Genomic DNA, 20,497 nt, shown 5'->3' with positions numbered 1-20,497 from the left:
GGGGTGGGGGGGTTAGATGACTGCAGATGTGCAAAGGACAAGTGGCTTGGGAAGAGGACTAATTCACAGCTCTCCTCTCAACTCACCACTTAGGACAATGATGTCAAATTCACCATTGTTGATTGGCTGGTTTTGGTATGAGATGCAGGCATGGAAGCAGCCTCGAGAATGCAGGGTGAGCCGCAGGAATACCTGGCAGGTCTGCCGGTTGGATGTCACTGACTTCTCAAATGAGACACCGGTACTCTCCTCTTCCGGAGGACCAAGCTACAGGAGGAAAACGAAGCCATCACCAACCACACATAATTTTCCCTGCTTGCGCAGAAATTTACAAAGAACTTTCCTACTTTGAGCTAATCTGAGTCTCAGAAGGCCGGCACCAGGGTCAGGGAGAAGGAGATGGATTGAAGTGACCTAGATGGGAGCCTGCTCACCTCATGAATGGACAGGCTGTAGTTGTGCTCATCTCTCAAGGATGTGGAATTGTTGGTAGGGTTGTCATACTCATCTCGGGGCACTATTTGAAGAGTGTGCGGCTGCCCACAGGTCAACACCAGGGTAGAAAAATGGCACACAATTTTGGTCTTGGAAGGAACCACCATTCCTGGAATAAAGACAAAGGAAGGTAACGTCAGAGAGGTGATTTTCAGGACACAGAGATCTACTCAGTCAGTGAGTCCGAGAAAGCTGGGTGCCCGCCCAATTCCTAGGGATAAACAATACCATTATGAGCCAGAGAGAAAGAAAGAAAACAGAGAGATTAACTCAAATGAACTTTTGGGAACTCATTTTTACAAATTCCTATCCACTCCAAGCACTAACCACATGAGAGAATAAATTGGAGGAAACAGAAGTGAGAGTTACAGATATAGTGCCTAGAATCCCACTGGGAACCTACAAGTGAAACTGGCCTTAAAAATAAGTGAATAACTGTAACACAAACAAATTTTAAATATTTAGGGGCAAATCTAACAAAACCCATGGAAGACTTGTATATTGAAAACTACAAAATGCTGATTAAAGAAATAAGTTCAGAGGCATACCATGTTTATGAATTCAGAGACTCAACATAGTAAAGATGCCAATTCTCCCCAAATGATATGAGGTTTAACACCGTTCTTTGTTTCTAGGTTTAACACAGTTCAGTTCAGTTCAGTGGCTCAGTTGTGTCCGACTCTTTGCGACCCCATGAATCGCAGCACCCTGTCCATCACGCAGGCCTCCCTGTCCATCACCAACTCCCGGAGTTCACCCAAACTCATGTCCATCGAGTTGGTGATGTCATCCAGCCATCGCATCCTCTGTCGTCCCCTTCTCCTGCTCCCACTCCCTCCCAGCATCAGGGTCTTTTCCAATGAGTCAACTCTTCGCATGAGGTTTAACACAGTTCTTATCAAAATCTCATTAAGATTTTTTGGTAAGTTTAGGCAGTATTATTCTAAAATTTATCTAGGGGGGTGGCTGCGGCGGCGGCCGCGGCGGTTTCACTGGAGCACGGGGTGGCGGGGCCTCGGCGGCGGAAGATGGTGGAGCTCTGCAAGAAGTACTGCGTGTACTGCCTGGCTGAGGACACGGCAGCTCAGGTCGGCGCTTCCCGGAACCCCCAGGAAGTGATGGAGCATTAAATAAGCATGTACATCCACGGAAACCTGGGGAAGGTCTGCATCCCCAACACCATCCCCACCTGCCCCAGTGGGGGCCCCCTCTCTCCCAGCCTCATTACCCACTTGCCTCCCCTAGACACCTCGGTGGCCGAGCAGCAACAGCAGCTGGGCTACATGCCACTGCGGGACGACTAAGAGATCGAGTACAACCAGGACACCGAGAGGCTCATCATCGGGCTCTCGGTCAACTATGATGACAACGCTGGGGAGATCGAGCTGAAACGCGCGCACACGGACATGTACTGCGAAAGCTCCGCAAGCGGAAGCGGCGCAAGAACATCGTGCGCGACTACAACCTGGTGCCCGCCTTCCTGGGCAAGGACTAGGAGAAGGAGCAGGTGGCGTGGCGCAAGGTCACCAAGGAGGAGAAGGAGCTGCGGCCGCTCTACCAGTTCATGTCGTGCAAGGAGTTCAAGGACCTGTTCAAGAACATGCACAAGATGCTGCATGCCAAGATCCGCGAGCGGACCGGCTCAACAGCATCACCAGGATGGAGGAGTCGGCCTCAAGCGCGAGAAACACAAGCGCAAGAAACACAGGGCGGCAGCAGCAGCGGGGAGCGCCAAGCGCGGCAAGGAGGACGGCTGGAACGGCGAGTTCACGGCCATCCAGCACCTGCCAGGCTTCGAGCTCCTGTTGGACCACAAGAAGGTGCTATGCAGCACGCTGAACCTGAGCCCCGCGCTCTACGTGGCCGTGAAGACCATCATCATCAAGGACCACCTGCAGAAGCGCGAGGGCATCCCCTCCGAGAGCCGCCTGCCCAGCTATCTGGACAAAGTCCTCAAGAAGAGGATCCTGAACTTCCTCACTGAAAGCAGGTGGATATCCAGGGACGCCTCCTGAAGCCCGCCACCCTGAAGCTCCACCACAGCGCGGGGGGGGGGGGGGTGAAAAAAAGCTTTGTGAGCCAAAACGAAAAGGGGGTGGGCGGGAGGGGAAGAGTAAACGCTTTTCCGGCCCCCCACCCCCACCCCGATCCCACGTTGTTGCACTTCTTTTTAAACAAATCGAGTTCTTTTTTTAGGGTATCAATTCTTTTTAAGGTCCTATTAATAAATGGGGAAACAGGGGAAACAGTGTCAGACTTTATTTTTTGGAGCTCCAAAATCAATGCAGATGGTGATTGCAGCTATGAAATTAAAAGACACTTATTCCTTGGAAGGAAAGTTATGACCAACCTAGATAGCATATTCAAAAGCAGAGACATTACTTTGCCAACAAAGGTCCGTCTGGTCAAGGCTATGGTTTTTCCAGTGGTCATGTATGGATGTGACAGTTGGACTGTGAAGAAGGCTGAGTGCCGAAGAATCGATGCTGTTGAACTGTGGTGCTGGAGAAGACTCTTGAGAGTCCCTTGGACTGCAAGGAGATCCAACCAGTCCATTCTAAAGGAGATCAGTCCTGGGTGTTCTTTGGAAGGACTGATGCTAAAGCTGAAACTCCAATACTTTGGCCACCTCATGCGAAGAACTGACTCATTGGAAAAGACTCTGATGCTGGGAGGGATTTGGCGGCAGGAGGAGAAGGGGACGACAGAAGATGAGATGGCTGGATGGCATCACCGACTCGATGGACATGAGTTTGAGTTAATTCCGGGAGTTGGTGATGGACAGGGAGGCCTCGCGTGCTGCAAATTCATGGTGTCACAAAGAGTCGGACATGACTGAGCAACTGAACTGAACTGAAGAAGCAATAGCAACAGTTGGATCAAGGGGAAGACAAAACACGTGTATATTGTAACTGAATCACTAAACGTAGTACTTTAAGATGATGATTTGCCTTTAAGTGTTCAGTTTGGAGCATATGATGATGAGATCAGGAAATCTGCATTTCTTTTTGTTTCTTCCCAATGGTACAGGACTGTGAGATGGGCAGAAAGGAGCCCTTCCCTGCCAGCTGCCGGCTCACCCCCATGACCTGAGCTCTGCCGCAGCTGCCCTCAGTGTCAGGCAGGTGGCACTTTAGGTGGAGGGCGCTGGGCTGGGCAGGAGAAGAGGCTGGGGAAGAGTGGGATGGGCATCCATAGGGACTTGCCGGAAGGAATCTGGTGTTGAACAGTTTGGCCAAACTGAGCTTCCCCACGATGGCTGGCAGTGGCACTTGGAGGTCGTAGCCCCCCCAGTCCGGCCACCGGGAGCTCACTGCAGGGCCTGGGGCAGGGAGGGGGGACCTGGGGCCCAGTGCAGACTGGCAGAACCCGGAGCCTCCTCCCCTGAGGCTGCTTCTTGCTGCACTTAGAATTTGGCCGTGCGTTTTACTTGGAATAACTCATTTTAAATAAACTTCCCGAGTTGAGAGTTCTGGGTTTGGGGTCAGCTCCTTCCAGGGTTCTCACCCCAGTGGCAAGCCCCTCTTTCTCTGAGACTGGCCACATGTCTTGTCTTGTGTGGTGTCAGGCGCTGGGCTAGGCGAGAGGGACCCCTGTGGCCTCGAGGCATGGGCACCGTTTCTCTGGGCCGCCGTTTTGAGCCAGACTATGGCGTGGCTCTGCCCAGCCCAGTTCAGAGCGGCTCTCAGGGGCACCCTTTCATGACGGGTGGGAACCTGAGGAGTCGTGTGTCTTCCAGCTGCCCAGGGCTCTCGTGTCAAGGCCCTGCTGTAGAGTTAGTGGAGTGGCCAGACCCCAGTGCTCCTCCTGTCGTCCTGGGGCTCATGCTGCCTCTCATCCCTCGTAATTACCAGACTGTTTACCTCCCAGAGTGTTGGGCTTGAAGTTACATTAAAGGGAAGGTATTTGAGACAGAAAAGAAAAAAAAAACACCTCAGTATTTCCAAGGACAGCTTAGTTATGGTGCCTTTTCCTTTCACAGCCTTCTGTCTGTCCCATGGGGTGAATTTCCAGCATTAAATATACACTTCAAGTATATTGGGGGCTTCCCTGGTGACTCAGATGGTAAAGAACCCAGCTGCAATGCAGGAGACCTGGGTTCAATCCCTGGGTCAGGAAGATCTCCTGGAGAAGGGAATGGCAACCCATTCCAGTATTCTTGCCTTGGAGAACCCCCATGGACAGAGGAGCCTTGGCGGGCCACCGTCCACGTAGTCACAGAATCAGACGTGACTGAGTGCCAGACACTCAAACACATCGTCTGTGGCTTTAGTTGTAAACCGCATCACATGCTGGCAGAGCAGCACTCCATGCAACCTGACCGCAAGCCCGGGACCTCTCTCTTCTGACCATAAAGCAGCGGGCGGTGGTGTCACTCCAGAGCGCTGCCTCCTGCTGTCGCCCGCAGAGTAACCACGGCTGACGAGAGTGTGGACACGGTCTGCGGTGAGCAGAGGTTCTGAGCCAGGGTTCCTGGAGCAGCAGCGCAGCTCCCCTCGGGGGAACCCGCTGGCCCTTCAGGGACTTGGGCCCGCCCAGGCCTCGGACACGTGGGGCGGGGCCTCACAGGTCACTGGGACAAGGGCTGAAGTCTGAGAACTACCGGCTTTAGCCGTTCCGGTGTCACTGATTTTCTACATCAGATTCCTAGTTTGGTGAGGTTTTAAATTTAAGTCTTATTTTTATACAAAATGATTGTCAGACTTTTACTAAGCTTGAGAAGCAAAAGCTCCCTATAAAATGTGCGTGGCCCTGGCCAAGAGCTGTCAAATGAAAAGTTCTGTACTTAAGCAGGTTTTCAGTGTGTGTATCTTTTCTCGATGGTATGAAGAATTTAGGCTTGACTGTTTTTAAAAACCATAATGAATGTATAATTCATGTTAAAAGTGTGAACCCTTTGTTACAAAGGAAAAGTAATTTTATGATTGGTTGCCTCTTGCCCCATCAACTCCATCTATTACTGTCATATTAGTCCCACCCCTGCTGTTTGCTCAGAGCCTTTAAATTTCTGTATTTAATTCTTATGATAAATGAGTCACCATAATTCCATGGAATTAGGTCTTTTCGAAACGGAAACTCTTGAGTCACAGAAGATAATCAGCTGTTCAGAATGATGCTCTGGTTGGCCAGCATTCCGAGAATGTATTCAGACCAAAACTTTGCCTACCTCCTCTTTTTTCCCCTTTTACACATTAAACAGGTTGAGAACTAAAAAATAAAATAAAATTTATATAGAAAGGCAAAAGTTCTGGAAAAGCTAAAACAATTCTAAAAGAGAAAAGTGGAGAGTCAGTTTACCCAGTTTCAAGACTTACTACATAGCTGCATCATTAAGACTCTGGTATTGGTGGAAGGACTGACACTTACACCAAAGGAACAGAACGAGAACCCAGAAATAGGTCACCACAAATATGCCCAATAGAGCCCTGACAAAGGCGCAAAACCAATGTACTAGGGGAAAGATAGCCTTTCCAATAAACGACACTGGGGCAACTAGACATTTATAAGAAAAATACGGACCTAAATTACAAAAGCTAACTAAAAATGGATTACAATCTTAAATACTAAAACTGGAAAATTTTACAAAAAAAAAAACCACAGGAGAATATCTTCAGAACCTAGGACTAGTCAGAGAGTTCTCAGACACCAAAACATGATCCATAAAATGAAAAATTAATAAATTGACTTCATCAAAATTAAAACTTGTTTTGTGAGAGACTCCATTAAGGAGATGAAAAGAAAAGCTAAAGATTGAGAGAAAATATTTGCAAACCACATCTGTAACAAAGGACTTAAAGAACTCTCAAAATTCAATAGTAAAAAACAAAAAATCCCATTAGAAAACAGACAAAAGACATTTCATCGAAAAGGACACACAGATGGCAAATAAGCACATGAAAAGATGTTCGACACTGTTAACCACTAGGGACATGCAGACTAAAACCACTATTCATAATGGCCACAAACTGGAAAACAACCCAGATGTTCTTTAACTGCTGAAAGATTAAATCGAGTATGGTATACTCACACCAGGCAATAATACCACCCAGCAATACATTTTTAAACCATTAAATTGTGTATTTTAAATGAATGAATTATAAAGCATGTGAATTAAATTTCAATAAAGGCACTATTTAAAAAGCAAAGGAGAAAAAAGGAAAAGAAAAAGGAAGGAAGGAATGGAGGGAGAGAGAAACAAAAAACCTACCAGGCTGAAAAATCTTGTAGTAGGGACTATAGGCCACGTTTAACCCACCGAGCTTCACTGAGATTTCATACCGCCCAGCTCTGCGCACAGTGAAAGCCACCTTGACCACATTGGAACTGGGCTCCTGGAGGACCTCCTGGGTCACTGGAATGTCCACTGCCAGCTCAACATGAGAGATGTGGACTCTTAGTCCCACAGGCCGGTGTGCAGGGAAGGGCTGCCCGTTCTTATAGAATAACTGTGGTGGGGAGAAGAGGGACACCCATTGGTGAGCAGGGGGATAACAGCTGTGCAACTTGAGAGTGTGTGGGGTGGGAGGGGGTGGCTGGTAAATCCCCACACCCACCTAATCCTACAGTCCTGCTCACACAAGGAGAAACAAGTTCTCTCCATGCTTCGAAGAAAACCATTAATCACAGACAGATTCTTAACCATTTCAGAGGAAAGGGGTGAAATATACTATTGAATCCACTTCAACTTGACACTTAATGAACCACAGAGGCCGCCTCCCCTGTCTTACTCACCCTTTTTTCTTACATTTATCACTGCTAGCTCAAACATAAGGGGAAGTCAGTGGGTATCACTGGCAGTGAGTAAACAGAAGCTCTAGGCAAGGCTGGGGGTTTCGGACTATGAAACTAAGAAGAAGGCTGCAGTGCAGAAGTCACTGCAGAGGCAGCAAACTTTCTGCAAAAGGCCAGAGAGTAATACTGTTAGTTAGCAGGTCGTACATAGTTACTCAGCTGTGATTAACGTCTCAAATGTGACAGCATCTATAGGCAGCACAGGAAGATGAATAGGTGCGAATGTGTTCCAATAAGCCTGTATTTATAGAAGCAGGAAGTGAGCCTGATTTAACCCTTGGGCCATGGTTTGCCAACCCCTAATCTACAACACCTACCCTCTTCAGTAACATTTTTCTCATTGTGAAAATGTAACATTAAGCTTTATACTTCTTCTAAGCTGAGTACCTATTAAAGCCAAATGATAGAAAAATTGACTCTTTAGATGTTAACAATTCCCAAGTTCCTGGTGGGAGTAGGGGGGCGAGATGGGGGGAATTGAAAAACAAGGGAAAATACTAACAGTCCAGGCCAGACCGGACTGGGCTCTGGAAGGCAACTGACTCAGAAACCCCAGTGCATACAGAGACAGAAACATTCCCTTACATGCACTCGGAAGGCCATGCTGTGGCCCACCTCATAGGGGTCCTTCCAATCCCAGGAGACTTTGCAAGACCGGGGATCCAGGTAATTTCCCCGCACGTAGTCATATATAGTCCGGTCCCCTCGGCGTTCGCGGTCCTCATTCTGAAGGAAGCTGACTACTCGTGCGGCAAGCTCAAAGAGGAACTTAATTGTGAAGAAGAATGCAACCACAGACACTGTGATGCCACCTATGTGAAAGAGAGAACACACACCACCTTCCAGTTACACATTACAGCTTCTCCTTATGGAACAGGCCAGCCATCAGTCAGGGGAGAAGTCCAAAGACCCACTCTACTGGGTCACGACCTCTGTGGGTGAAGACAGGAACTTCCTTCCGTACCAGGGTCAAAAACGAAGGTCCTTGGGCCAAATTCCACCCACTACCTGTTTTTGCAAATAAAATTCCACTAAAACACAGCCCCACCCACTCATTTACGATTGTCTAGGGCTGGTTTTGCCCTAAAACCACAGAGTTCAGCAGTGGGGACACAGAGTGTATGGCCTGGGAAGCTGAAAATATTTACTCTTTGGCCCTTCACAGAAGAAGTCTGCCAACCCTTGTTCTATACCATGGACCATATACAATGCCTACCCACAAGCTCCCTGCCTGTGCTGGGCCCTGACAAGAGTAGTAAAAAGAATGGGTGTTCTGCTCTTTCCAGTTGGAAGCCCTCCCCTTCCTTGTCCACTTGGCAAAAGCCCCCCCACAGTCAGGGGTTCCTTCTGGGCTCCCTCAAACTCCTGTACATTGATTCATCTACTCAACATTTCTCCCCTTTGTGTTACGAACTTCATGGAGGCCGATTTTTGCCTTATTTGACTTTGACTCGACAGGAAACAGTGTCTGGCACTGGCTATAATTACTCAATAAATATTTCTCAAGTGAATGAATTCCGCTGCTAACTCTGTGAAGGTACATTCTGGCATGATTAGAAATATTTCTAAGTCTCTTTTCAAGGACAAAGAGGGAAGCAGAAAAGGATATAAGCAACCCTAACCAAAAAAATGAGAGAGGGCTCTCTCCGTGACGTACCAATAACGTAAAACATCAGGTCCCTTCAGTGCCAACAGACAGCCGAGGATCACAGCTGCAGCTGCAAAAGAAAACGTGTTTAGTTTTTCCTGACTCTTCCCTGCAGCCGTCTCAGGGAGAGACAAAGCAGAGCATGTGGCTTGAGCCAACCATCTCTGGCCTTCCTGTCCCTGCTCTCTCTCTAGCTTGACAGGTGCCCTACAACACTGCAGAGAAACAGACTGCATCATTGCCCCGAAAAATTTCCAATCTACCGACCACCCTAGGAATACCACAAACAGCCACTTCTAATTACGAAATGCAGTAACATGGCTTTCATCTTCCTGGAAGCCCCAAGACAGTTTCCCTCCCCCATGCAAAGTAGTGCTAATTAACACAAGCAAAGAGGATAATGGAGTCACTTTCCCCTTACATTTGCCTTCTGGAAGTAATTCATCTAAGTAGAAATAGCTATATAAAATGTGGATTTTTTTTTTAAAGCAAGGATTATTATCATCATGTTGGCATTATGTAATTAAAATGAACTCTGGGTCATCTCAATAATAAGCGGTGGGCATGTAAGAGAAGCTGGCTTTTTTTTTTTTTTTTTTTTTTGCTGTTACCAATCAGACAAACTAATGGGCCTTGTGAAAGATGAGCCCAGCAGAGGCCAAGGAGAGGAACCAGAGGAGGAGACTGGACTTCTCATCCCAAGTGATGTCTGCCAAGGTCAGAACAATTCAGACAGGGGCCAGAGTCTGAGGGGAAACTTTCACTATTAGTAGAGTTATTCCAGAGTAAGACTTCAATCTTCTTACTCATTTGAACCACCCAAGGTACTGCCAAGGAAAAATGCAATGCACACTGACATTCCTATCTCACCCCTGAGTTCTGACCTTAGCAGGCTATACGTGCTCTCCAGTTCACAGTGCACTAAAGTCACTCTTTAAAGTCAATAGATATTAAGGTTATCAATGTGATCTCAAGCCAGCACCTTTCGTCACCACTAATATATAACTTAGAGATAAGACATATGAAAATTTCTATGCTCAGATTTGAGAGGAACCAAATCACTTTTTTTTTGAACAGCTTGTGCTTTGATGTCTAATTGTGCTGGGAAAATTTAGGAGAAAGAGTGGCTGAAAATGGCCATTAGATCCTTTGATAACAATATATCCAATGGAGACCATAAGGAGTAGGTAATCTGAGGAGTGACCATGTCAATTTTCTTAGAAATCACTATTGAGACTGGTGTCTCAAGTCCCATCAGAAAAGAAATCTACATATGGAACATTAGCGGTATCAATACACATGGGTTACACTGCTCTCCAAAGGGTCTACAGAGACAATACACTAACTCAAAATTTGAGATCACAGCTAGGGAGTCTCCTTTCCAAACTAATATCTCATCTCCGAGGCTGAAAAGCTGTTATCATCTCTCTAAAAGCATCTGTCTGTGCCTTACAGGATGTACCAGGCAACTTGGTGGAACCAAAACCAGCAGTTTAATTGTCTCAGACACTCTCTCAGTTGGATGTCATTCAATCTGATCCTGGATGTGAACATTTAGTCCTCAGCAAAGTTACAGCACTCAGTAGAAAATGAAGTGTATGTAGGTGATGCTACAGACTTGTGTCTTAAGTCTCTTACTCCCTGGAGGAATAAAAGCAACACTAAATTTATGGCACACATTATGAGGGCTGGGGAAATTCCTATGTACTATCTCTCTGACAACTACAACATTTCTGTGACAGGCAGCTGACAAGCAGTAAGTCAGAGCCAAGAGACCAGTTCCAGGCTGCAACTGTATGACCTGTCTAAGCTTCGGAGTTCACATTGCTGTAAAAAGGGTTGAGGTTTAATAATTCCTATGGTACCATCTCCTTTAGTGTGATAGGACTTCCATATAACTCTCCACAACTATCAAGACTCTTAAAAAGTATAGCAAAAAAAAATAATACAGAGAATGAGGGTATACCTAGACTAAAGGTAGACTACCTGCATTCAAATCCATTCTCTGCCACTCACAACTTATTTAATTTCTCTATAATTTGCCAGTTTCCTTATCTATCAAATGGGGCTAATAATTGTGTGTACTTCATTGGGGTACTGTGAGGATGAAAAGGGTTAATACGTGTCAACAACCTAGAATGGGGCCAGTGAGTTCTCAGTTTTAAAACTATGACTATAACTATTATCAACAGTAGTAGCAGCATCACTGCTTCTTTGCTTCAGAGCCAATAAGAAACTGAGGGAACTCCTCTATAGGGTCACACTTCATTCAACGAGAAACGCATCAGAACTACAAAAAGAAAGGCTTCCTTAAGCCTTCCTAATCATACTTAAATCCTCTGCCTACACTGGCATTCTTTATACTGTTCTAATTTCATGTTTGAAAACTTTTATAATCAAGAGTTTAAAAAAATTCATACTAAAATAATTCATCCAACAAATAGTGAGTACCTACTTCATACGCCAGATACTGGGGGAATGGTATACAACAGCCATAGTCTCAGTCCTCATGGCTGATGATAATAAACTTGACTTTGTTAAAACCTTGTCCATCTTCTCCCCATTCACTTATTGCTCAACCAAATCATCACCACCACTGATCTAGATCACCTACACCTTTTCTAATACATCAATTCTACTTTTCTATTCCAATTTCCTCTATTATTTAAAACTCAGCATACCAATTTTTTTTTTTAAACTCTCTTTTCCATGAAGCCACCTTGTGACCAGGGAATTAGCTCTGTCAATTCATCACTCATTAATGTGATCTTTATGAACTATCCCACTTCTCGACAATCCCACTCCAAACCACCCCCCCAACAATACTTTACCCAGCTCTCAATTTTGCCCATGGTCACATTCTTTTTTTTTTTTTTTTTTTTGAAATATTTTTATATTTTATTTTAAAATAATTTTTTTTTTTTTTTTTTTAATTTTATTCCATGGTCACATTCTAAACTTGCCTTCTGCATCTTCTCCCTCTGGATGCTGTCACAAAGCCTCCATGCCTTTGGATACAGGGTTTCCTTTTAGGGTGACCCCTCAAATCACTTTTATTCCAGATTCACTTCTTCTGTGGCAGTTCTGTCCTCTTACTGTACCTCTGGTGTGCTCTCTGCCCCATCTCCCCTCCCGTCCCACCTCACAGCAGTAAACCCATAGGTTGCAACTCCCCTTACTGAGTCATTACCACAGGCCAACAGTGTACTAAGTGTTTCACAAGTTAGCCTAAATAATTGTCACCAATACAACTTGGCAAAATAAGCATTATTATTCTCATTTTAAAGACTTGAAAAAAAAAAGGGTTGGAAAAGTTGACTTGCTGAACATCTCCCAGCAGGATAAGTGACTCAAGCCCATGTCTAACTCTGAAGCCCAATGTTCTTAACCTCATGTAACTGTGAATCATGAATCACGAAAAAAGAGTGGAGTCATACGACTAGTGAAGTATTTGGGGAGAGAAAAGATTTAAGAAAACAGGTAAAAGAAGTATGAAAAACATTACCCAATCTTACCAAGGCTAAAATTAGAAAGATAAATGTTTATGGCCTCCTTTTTAATCTTTTGAAATAAAAATAAAGCATTACAAAGGAAAATGGAATGCAGTACCGATTATCTAATGCAGAAATATCGCTTGCTTACTAAAAGATCCCGGGCAAGCTGCTTAATACTACAGCACTTTGGCTCACATTATCTACAAAAGAGGGAAAGGGGAAATACTTGAAGCTGTTTGTCTCAGGGGAATGTTAGAAAGTTGACTGACACATATTCTAAAACTCTTTGCCTTTTTTTAGTACAAAGATTTATAATTACAGTATCAAATAAATTTTAGCCCTAACATTGAAGATCCAGTGTGAAAAAGTCAATTCCCAGAAATGGAGAATTGATTTCTTCATACTTGAATATGCCCTGCTGGGAATAAAGTCAATTCTGACTGCAACTGCGCATGTCAATGCCAGCTAGGCCTTGCTGAGAGAACTCAGAAACTGGTCACTGAGTCCATATTCTCCATCCTAATAAGAAGTGAACCTTAACTAGCCTATCACCTTACCTTTAAACGAGGTCCCATGTTCTAAGAACCGAGGGGAGCACGTCTATTCACCAAAGCAGGTACCTTTCGGCCACTTTCACCTTGTCTTCCAACTTCCACGTGAAAAAACAGCTGCAAGGTCAACAGAAAGTGTCCATTAGATCTTTAGGAAGGGTGTGTCACACAAGCAGAGGGTCAGTGTTTCTGGAATGAACTGCCTGAATTCCTGGGTAGAGAAACATAATCCTCAAATACATCATCTCTGGACCTCTTTCTAATGCAGGGTGCAGTCAGCTGCAGAAGGGTGCATCGGGTCTGCTGTCTTAGGATCCTATCCTACAAAGAAAAAAAGGAGTCAGTGGGATAGGTTTTCATTTCTCAAAGAGAACTCCCAGCAAACAACAAAGAAGAGGCACAGAATAGGCAGTGGAAACCCTGTGGCACCAAAAATAACCAAAGGCAGGTGAACCTCTGACCAAGCTTTTCCCAATTAAAATCACGAGAAAAGCCAAGAGGCGATCTCACCGCCTTAGCTGGTCACTTCCCAGAAAGGAGCTCTGGCACTTCAGTTGATTCCAACCCTTCAGGAGAAGCAAACCAGAGCACAGACTTAAGACTGAGTCTCCTCCCAACCACACAACCAGTTTCACTTTAATGGGACAGGGAACAAGGTGAAGAGAAATGAAAGGAGACGACAGTGGGGCTGGGTTGCAGCGGGCCTTATAAGCCATGAAAAAGGAACCAAGGGAACACTCAGCTGGAAAGGGGAAACCACCCAAGAGCTTGAAAACCTAATCATCCAACTAAAAAGTAAATTAAAAAATAACCTGATCAGTCAGCCTATATACAGTTTGCTCCCTTTGTGCCTATGTATGCATTTCCAAGACAGGGTTAAACAATACTGACTTTATGTTTACTTTTAGTACTGACTTTAAAATTTTAGTAAAATTTGCTACTACAGGTGAGGGGAAGTTTTCTGTGAACATTCAAGATAAAGACACTGAGTAATAAAGTTGAGTAAAGTCAATCTTTACTGACCAAAGATATTCATGAACTAAATATAGCAGAAAGGGGGTTCTAGCAAGAACAGCCACCGTACAACAAGAAACTACTGATCACTAAGTGAAGAGACAGTCCCTCTCCACGTGGCAGAAGCTGTTCTGAGTCCTTCACGTGTATTAATTCACAACCCTCAGACACAGATACAACTATCTCTATTCTACAAATTAGGAAATTGAGGCATTTTCTCAAGGAACTTTCTCAAGATCACCACAGTACATAGTAGACTTGAGTCAAACCCAGACAACCTGGACTCAGATGCCATGCTTTGGATGACCACTCTGCTGCCTTTTTATAATGGGAAACAAAGAAACAAAATTAAAAAATGCTAACAAGAGCCAAAGAACAGAATGGGTGAAAGCCACCAGATCAAACAAGTTGGCAAACTCTTATAATTAAAAATAAATAAGCATGTGTTATTATTTTAAAATATGGTGACAGACTTGCCAAGTACATCAGCCAAAACCTGGGTCAACTAGCAATGGAACCAGTTCAAACGAGCCACAAACAAGAATTACATAAACTATAAGAGATCCATCAGAATGTAATATAAGCATTTAAAAAATGATACTTTGAAGGAATAACAACCCAGTGAATCACTCACAAATAAAATGTTAAATGAAAAAGCAAACACAAAATTATTTACATGAGTCCAATTGTTAAAATATTACATTATATAAAGAAGACTGGGAAGAGCAACATAAAAATGTTCATAGTGGTCATTTTTTGGTGTCTGGAATTACAGACATTTTTTTCTAACTGTACCTTTTAGTGTTTTCCAAATTCTCTTTTTTTTTTTTGGTCTCACCATGTGGCATGTGGGATGGACTGAATCCGTGTCCCCTGCAGTAGAAGCAGAGTCCTAACCACTGGACTGCCAGGGAAGTCCCCCAAATTCTTAATGATAGGAAAATATATAAGAAGTTTCTATTTCTGAACAAATACTGTGTTTTGTTTTGTTCTTCTAAAAAAGGGAGAGAACAGGCAAGAGATCTTTATTTTTCAACCAAGGAAACAGTATTTTAAAACTAGTTAAATATAATAGAATGTACTGAACTTTTATTTCTACTCATAATGATCTCAGTGGGTCTCCAACCCTGTGATCAGCTATTCGATTATTAAATCATGTAACTCCTAGATCTTATATCATCTTTATGGTGCCCAACAATGAACTGCCACACTTACCTCTGTTCCCCATGCTTCAGTGCTTCTAGTGAGCTTCAAGACTCAATTCAAGCCCCCAGCCCCTTTCCTGGTCCAATTCCTAAGACCCTCTGAGGACTCCCCACACCAGGCAGAACCAATCACTTCCTCATTTGTGATACTCCTATGCTGAAGATACCTCTACTGAAGCATTTATTAGTCTGTATTGTAATTATTTGTTTATACAGTAGTCTCTCCTAATGAACTGTAGACTCCCTGAGGACACTTACTGGGTCTTACTCATCTTTGCCTCCCAGTGACTAACATGGTATTCAAAGTCATCTCAGAGTCCATACTTTTACAAGTTCCCCAGGTGATTCCTATGTGTGTTAAAATTCAGGAAGCATGGCCTCAACTCTAGAGCAGCCAGCCTGAGAAGGCACCTACTATTCTGCACCTCTCTATGAGGTTCACAGGTGATGCTGACGCTGCTGGTCTGCAGACCATGCTTTCAGGAGCAGCAAGGGTCTACAGCAGGAGGAGCTGGCAAACTACAGCTTGCAGGCCGAATCCAGACAGTCACTGGGTTTTGTTTAAAAAAAAAAAAAAAGTTTTGTCAGAAAGAATGAATGCAGCCAAGTTCCTTCGTTTACATTCTATCTTTGACTGCCTTTGAACTACAACACAGAGTTGAGTAGTTGCAGCAGAGATGTATGGTCTACAAAGCTTTCCTATCTGACTGTCTACAGAAAAAGTTTATCCACTTCTGGTATAGACGACTTAGTTTTAAAGTTACATAAATGTGTAGTATTAATAAACTCATTTTTATGTATCAAAAAAGGCATAAAAATCACCTTCCAGTTCTACTGTCCCTACTTAAGAAAACAGCTATAAAACTGGCGATTTTATGCAAATATGTCTCCTGGCTAATTTCAACTGTCATTTAAAAGTTTTATGCCTTCCATACCCCAAATAGGCATTTTATACAACCATTTCCCAAAGTATGTGCTTCATACAATCATGCTTAGATTTCATCAAGGCTACAATTTCCTAAAACCAACGAGTACCTCAGGGACCAAATACTGTACCTGGGTTTCTAAAATTATCGCCACACATACTGACTCTGTCGCTACTTTTAAAGTGCTGTTCTAAAAAGCTGTGATCCCTGTATAGCACAGGGAACTCTATACTCAGGACTCAGTAATGACCTACATGGGGAAAAAATCTAAAACAGTGGATAGATGTACATGTATAACTGATCCACTCTGCCGTACACCTGAAACTAACACAATATTGTAAATCAACTATAATCCAATAAAAAATTAATTTAAAAAAAGTATGTGAAAGTCCACTTCAGAATTCTGGTACATAAAGGGATAAAGAGATAGGCAGCACATAGGAGTACCAAATAATAACCACTGAGTCCCACAGAATGAGTCGGGACAAGAGAAAGATGTGTGCTTTGTAAGATGTTAGTCTCCGGTATTCTCTACACAGAGAAGTGACGACCTCAAGTCCACGGAAGTCGAATAAAAAACACAGATCATTCAATTAGCCAAAGGCCCACAAGTTAGAGTGGCCCAACTGAGGATGTTCCAAGAAATAAAGTGCGCTATCAGACACTTGAGAATATTAGTTTACCTTTTCCTTTGCTTAAATTTCACCCTTGGTTTATTCTCCCCACCACTAAATCCCACCATAAAAGACCACCCTCCCCCGTCAAGTTTATACTCTTGAGATATTTATACAGTTGTGTATTCCTGTGACCTTGGTTCAGCCAAGTTATAGTTTTCATTTGTATTCTTTCCTCATCCATCAGCCCCTCCAGTCTCTTAATCATTCCTGTGGGTCTTCTGTGAACTCTCTCCAGCTGCTCCCCAGCGATCTGGTAATGAGGTGCCTCCAAATGACTGCAGCCCTCCAGGAACAGCCTCATTAGTCAGAACAGGGTGAGCTCACCCTCCTCGGTTCCATGACATAATACTCCCAAGCAGACGATCCCCCCAAACAGAAAGCTAGAACGTTGCTGTATTAGACTATAACCCATTCCGTGCTTCCTTGATCTGGGCACTGGGTCATGCCAGAATGTGGTAGGAGACAGAGGATAAATGGACACATTCCCACTTGCATCCAGCTATCAGAGGATGAGGTGGATGGGGAGAAAAAAGTATTTTCATGTTATAACAAACTCATTTAGATAGTAAAATAGAATGCAAAACATGCATGAATTTCTAAAGATAAAACATGGACACGAACATGGACATGTTCAAAACATTCATATGCTTTTTGTCACTGAGGCAGAAAGGCGACTTCAGGCTCTGTTCCCAGCCCCCAAAGGGTTACACACCCACTGTCCTCTACCATTAGAGGTACCTGAGCTGAAAATTCTGAAAAGCACTACAACCCCCATTCAACTTACTGGTATACTACCCATTACCACTCATTTCATATACTCACATTTTTTCTATGTTCCTCCATCCCTAGACATCTGTATTTTCTCTTACCTTAAACGCAGTTTTAGCAAATTCACTACTAATATCTCTCAGTTCAGTTCAGTTTAGTCATTCAGTTGTATCCGACTCTTCGAGACCCCATGGACTGCAGCACACCAGGCCTCCCTGTCCATCACCAACTCCCAGAGTTTACCCAAACTCATATCCACTGAGTCGGTGATGTCATCCAACCATCTCATCCTCTGTCGCCCCCTTCTCCTCCTGCCCTCAATCTTTCCCAGCATCAGGGTCTTTTCAAATGAGTCAGCTCTTTGTATTAGGTGGCCAAAGTATTGGAGTTTCAGCTTCAACATCAGTCCTTCCAATGAACACCCAGGACTGATCTCCCTTAGGATGGACTGGTTGGATCTCCTTGCAGTCCAAGGGACTCTCAAGAGTCTTCTCCAACACCACAGTTCAAAAGCATCAATTTTTTGGCGCTCAGCTTTCTTTACAGTCCAACTCTCACATCCATACATGACTACTGGAAAAACCATAGCCTTGACTAGCTGGACCTTTATTGGCAAACTAACATCTTTAGGTTCTTCTGTATCATTCATTCTTCATTCATTTCATTTTTTAAGACTGTGTGCTAAAAGCTAAGGTCACAAGGATAAGTAAGACAAAGTCTTTTCTCAACCTCCATTAACCCTGTCCAATGTGGGAGGTAGATAATACAACGTAGCAGGTGTACAAAAGAGGAGAAAAACAATGTGTGGAAGGCAAAGGAAGGAGAGAGGTTATCTTGCCTGAGTGGGGCTGTTACCTAACAATGAGTAGGCCATTTGCAAGGCAGGGAAACAACAACAACAACAACAACCAGTATCCTAGGTAGAAGGAACAGCCTAAGTAAAAGTACTGAGTCAAGAGAGAGTAATGAAAAGCATTATGAAAGCAAAGTGTTTGGAAAACCATGGGGCTAAACCAGGGTGCCTGATACTAAGTACAGCACAGTGCAGTGGTTAAGAGCATGAATTTTACAATTAAGTGATCCTGAACAAGCTATTTAGCTTCTCTTCTGTTGCCTCGGGTATAACATGGAAATGCACTGAGAAAAGGAAGGAATTCAGCTGCCCTTGGGGAGCAAGACTTGGACTATAAGGGAAGGGAAGACCGGTTGAGACTGGAAACTAGGCCCAGGTGACTTGGCACCACAGGAGAGCCCCAGGGGATATGGCTTGATGTGCTACCCAGGCTTCGGGCCTGCCAGGTTATGATGGCGGTTTGTGCCCAAGCCACCCAACCCAAATAAATGAGGAAGACAGCACTGAGTGTACCTGAGGGAATCTGGTTCAGCCAAGTTACACAGCTTTCATTTCTGTTCTCTCCTCATCAGGAAAGATGGAGAGATCCAGAGAAATCTCATTTTGAACCAATGACAGCAACAATCCAAAACACTAAGTTTTCTGAATTCTTTTTCCAGTATGATGATAAAAACAAGAATCCACCTCTACTGAGAACTTACTATGTGCCAGCACTGTGTGAAGTATTTCATGGATCATCTCATTTAATTCTCTCAGCAACCGTATAAGGTAACTGTATTATGATGCCTATTTTATAGATTAGGAAACGGAGGTACAGACAGCTAAAATAACATGTCTGTGGTCACTAAGTTGACAACTGAAGGAACCAGGCAATGTGATCCCAGAGCCTACCTTCTTATCCAGGAATACTGATGCATCAAGAACCTCCAAAAGGGTTGGGGAGGGAGAGACATTCTTGGAATAGGAAGAAAGAGAGCTCAGAAGTATTTAATTTGGAACTTTAAAGGAATATGACTTCATTTGATTAGACTCTAAACAGCAACAAAGCCACAAGAGAAGTTCTTTAACTAAGGGAGTAACAGGATCACACATTTAAAGAGAAGTAACTCTGGGGGCAATGTGAAAGAGACTTCGAAGATAAAGATCAATGGCTGAGAGACAAGAGGATACTGTCCAAGGAAGCTTCTAGGCACTGGTCATAACTAGACAGGAAGAGACTAGAGTGTGCTTTGTTTCTGTTAGAAGCAACAGGATCAGTGATCTTCGAGACAAAAAGCCCAAGGGGAGCAAGAAGCCAAAGACAAGTCAGGATTTTCTATGCTTGGGAGCCTGGATGAATAATGACAGAGAATTAAGGAGGCAGAGCAGATATGGAGGGAAGGTAATGAGTGCAGAAGTGAACTTAAATTTAAAGCGTCTACAGGATATCCCCTGTCAATGCAGGAGACGTGGGCTTGATCCCTGGGTTGGGAAGATCCCCTGGAGGAGGAAATGGCAACCCACTCCAGTATTCTTACCTGGAGAATCCCATGGACAGAGGAGTCTGGCGGCCTTTAGTCCATGGGGTCCCAGGGTCGGACACGATTGAGCAACTGAGCAGGCACATAGACAGAACATATCCAGATGAGAAAATCCACAAGACAAGTGGAAATCAGCATCTGAAGCTAGAGACACCAGGATCTGGAGGGCAGTCAAAAGACATGGGGAATGGGGAGAGACTGCTAGAGGGGACCAACTTTAGATATATCCTGCCCTTGCTTCCTCAGAGGAGCTAGCAAATCAAACTGAGAAGAAACTCAGAGGAGAAAAAATTTTTAAGTAATTTATTGGAGGCAAAAGGAAGTGACTATTCCTCCAAAGTGATGGTGAATTGTATTAGACCAAGTAAAGATTTAGGCCAGAGTGGGGAATTCAAAATCAGCCCTCACATTTTTTTTCCTTATATGGAACTCTCATTCTCTGATACAGCAACTTCTTCATGTAAAATTTATATTTTATCTCTATCTATTTTTACAAATAATATTAATTTAAACTTGACCTAACATAACTAGTAAGCTCTTTGCAACTCAGTTCA

General features: G+C 43.9%; 1 protein-coding gene and 1 pseudogene across 8 annotated transcripts in view; one reads left to right on the top strand and one right to left on the bottom strand.

Moving 5' to 3' along the window:
* AREL1 (apoptosis resistant E3 ubiquitin protein ligase 1) overlaps positions 1-20,497 on the bottom strand; it is a 44,482-nt gene that overhangs the window by 13,696 nt on the left and 10,289 nt on the right. For 3 of the 8 annotated variants that reach the window (XM_025295197.3, XM_025295196.3, XM_006053871.4), the window contains exons 2-7: positions 12,987-13,097; positions 8,945-9,005; positions 7,873-8,099; positions 6,704-6,941; positions 435-604; positions 87-267 (exon numbers count right to left, since the gene is read on the bottom strand). In XM_025295197.3, the coding sequence (XP_025150982.2) occupies positions 87-267; positions 435-604; positions 6,704-6,941; positions 7,873-8,099; positions 8,945-8,960 (832 nt within the window). In that variant the 5' untranslated portion in view covers positions 8,961-9,005; positions 12,987-13,097. Of the gene's footprint in view, positions 1-86; positions 268-434; positions 605-6,703; positions 6,942-7,872; positions 8,100-8,944; positions 9,006-12,986; positions 13,098-20,497 lie in introns of those variants that run through there. The other 5 variants (XM_025295195.3, XM_025295199.3, XM_025295198.3 and 2 more) reach the window with 5 other exon arrangements.
* On the top strand, positions 1,524-2,730 carry LOC102413978 (annotated as a pseudogene).

This window comes from Bubalus bubalis, chromosome 11 (assembly GCF_019923935.1).
Source record: "Bubalus bubalis isolate 160015118507 breed Murrah chromosome 11, NDDB_SH_1, whole genome shotgun sequence".
Taxonomy (NCBI): Eukaryota; Metazoa; Chordata; class Mammalia; order Artiodactyla; family Bovidae; genus Bubalus; species Bubalus bubalis.
Note: the sequence above shows the minus strand (reverse complement) of the source record. Positions and strands in the feature narration are given on the sequence as shown.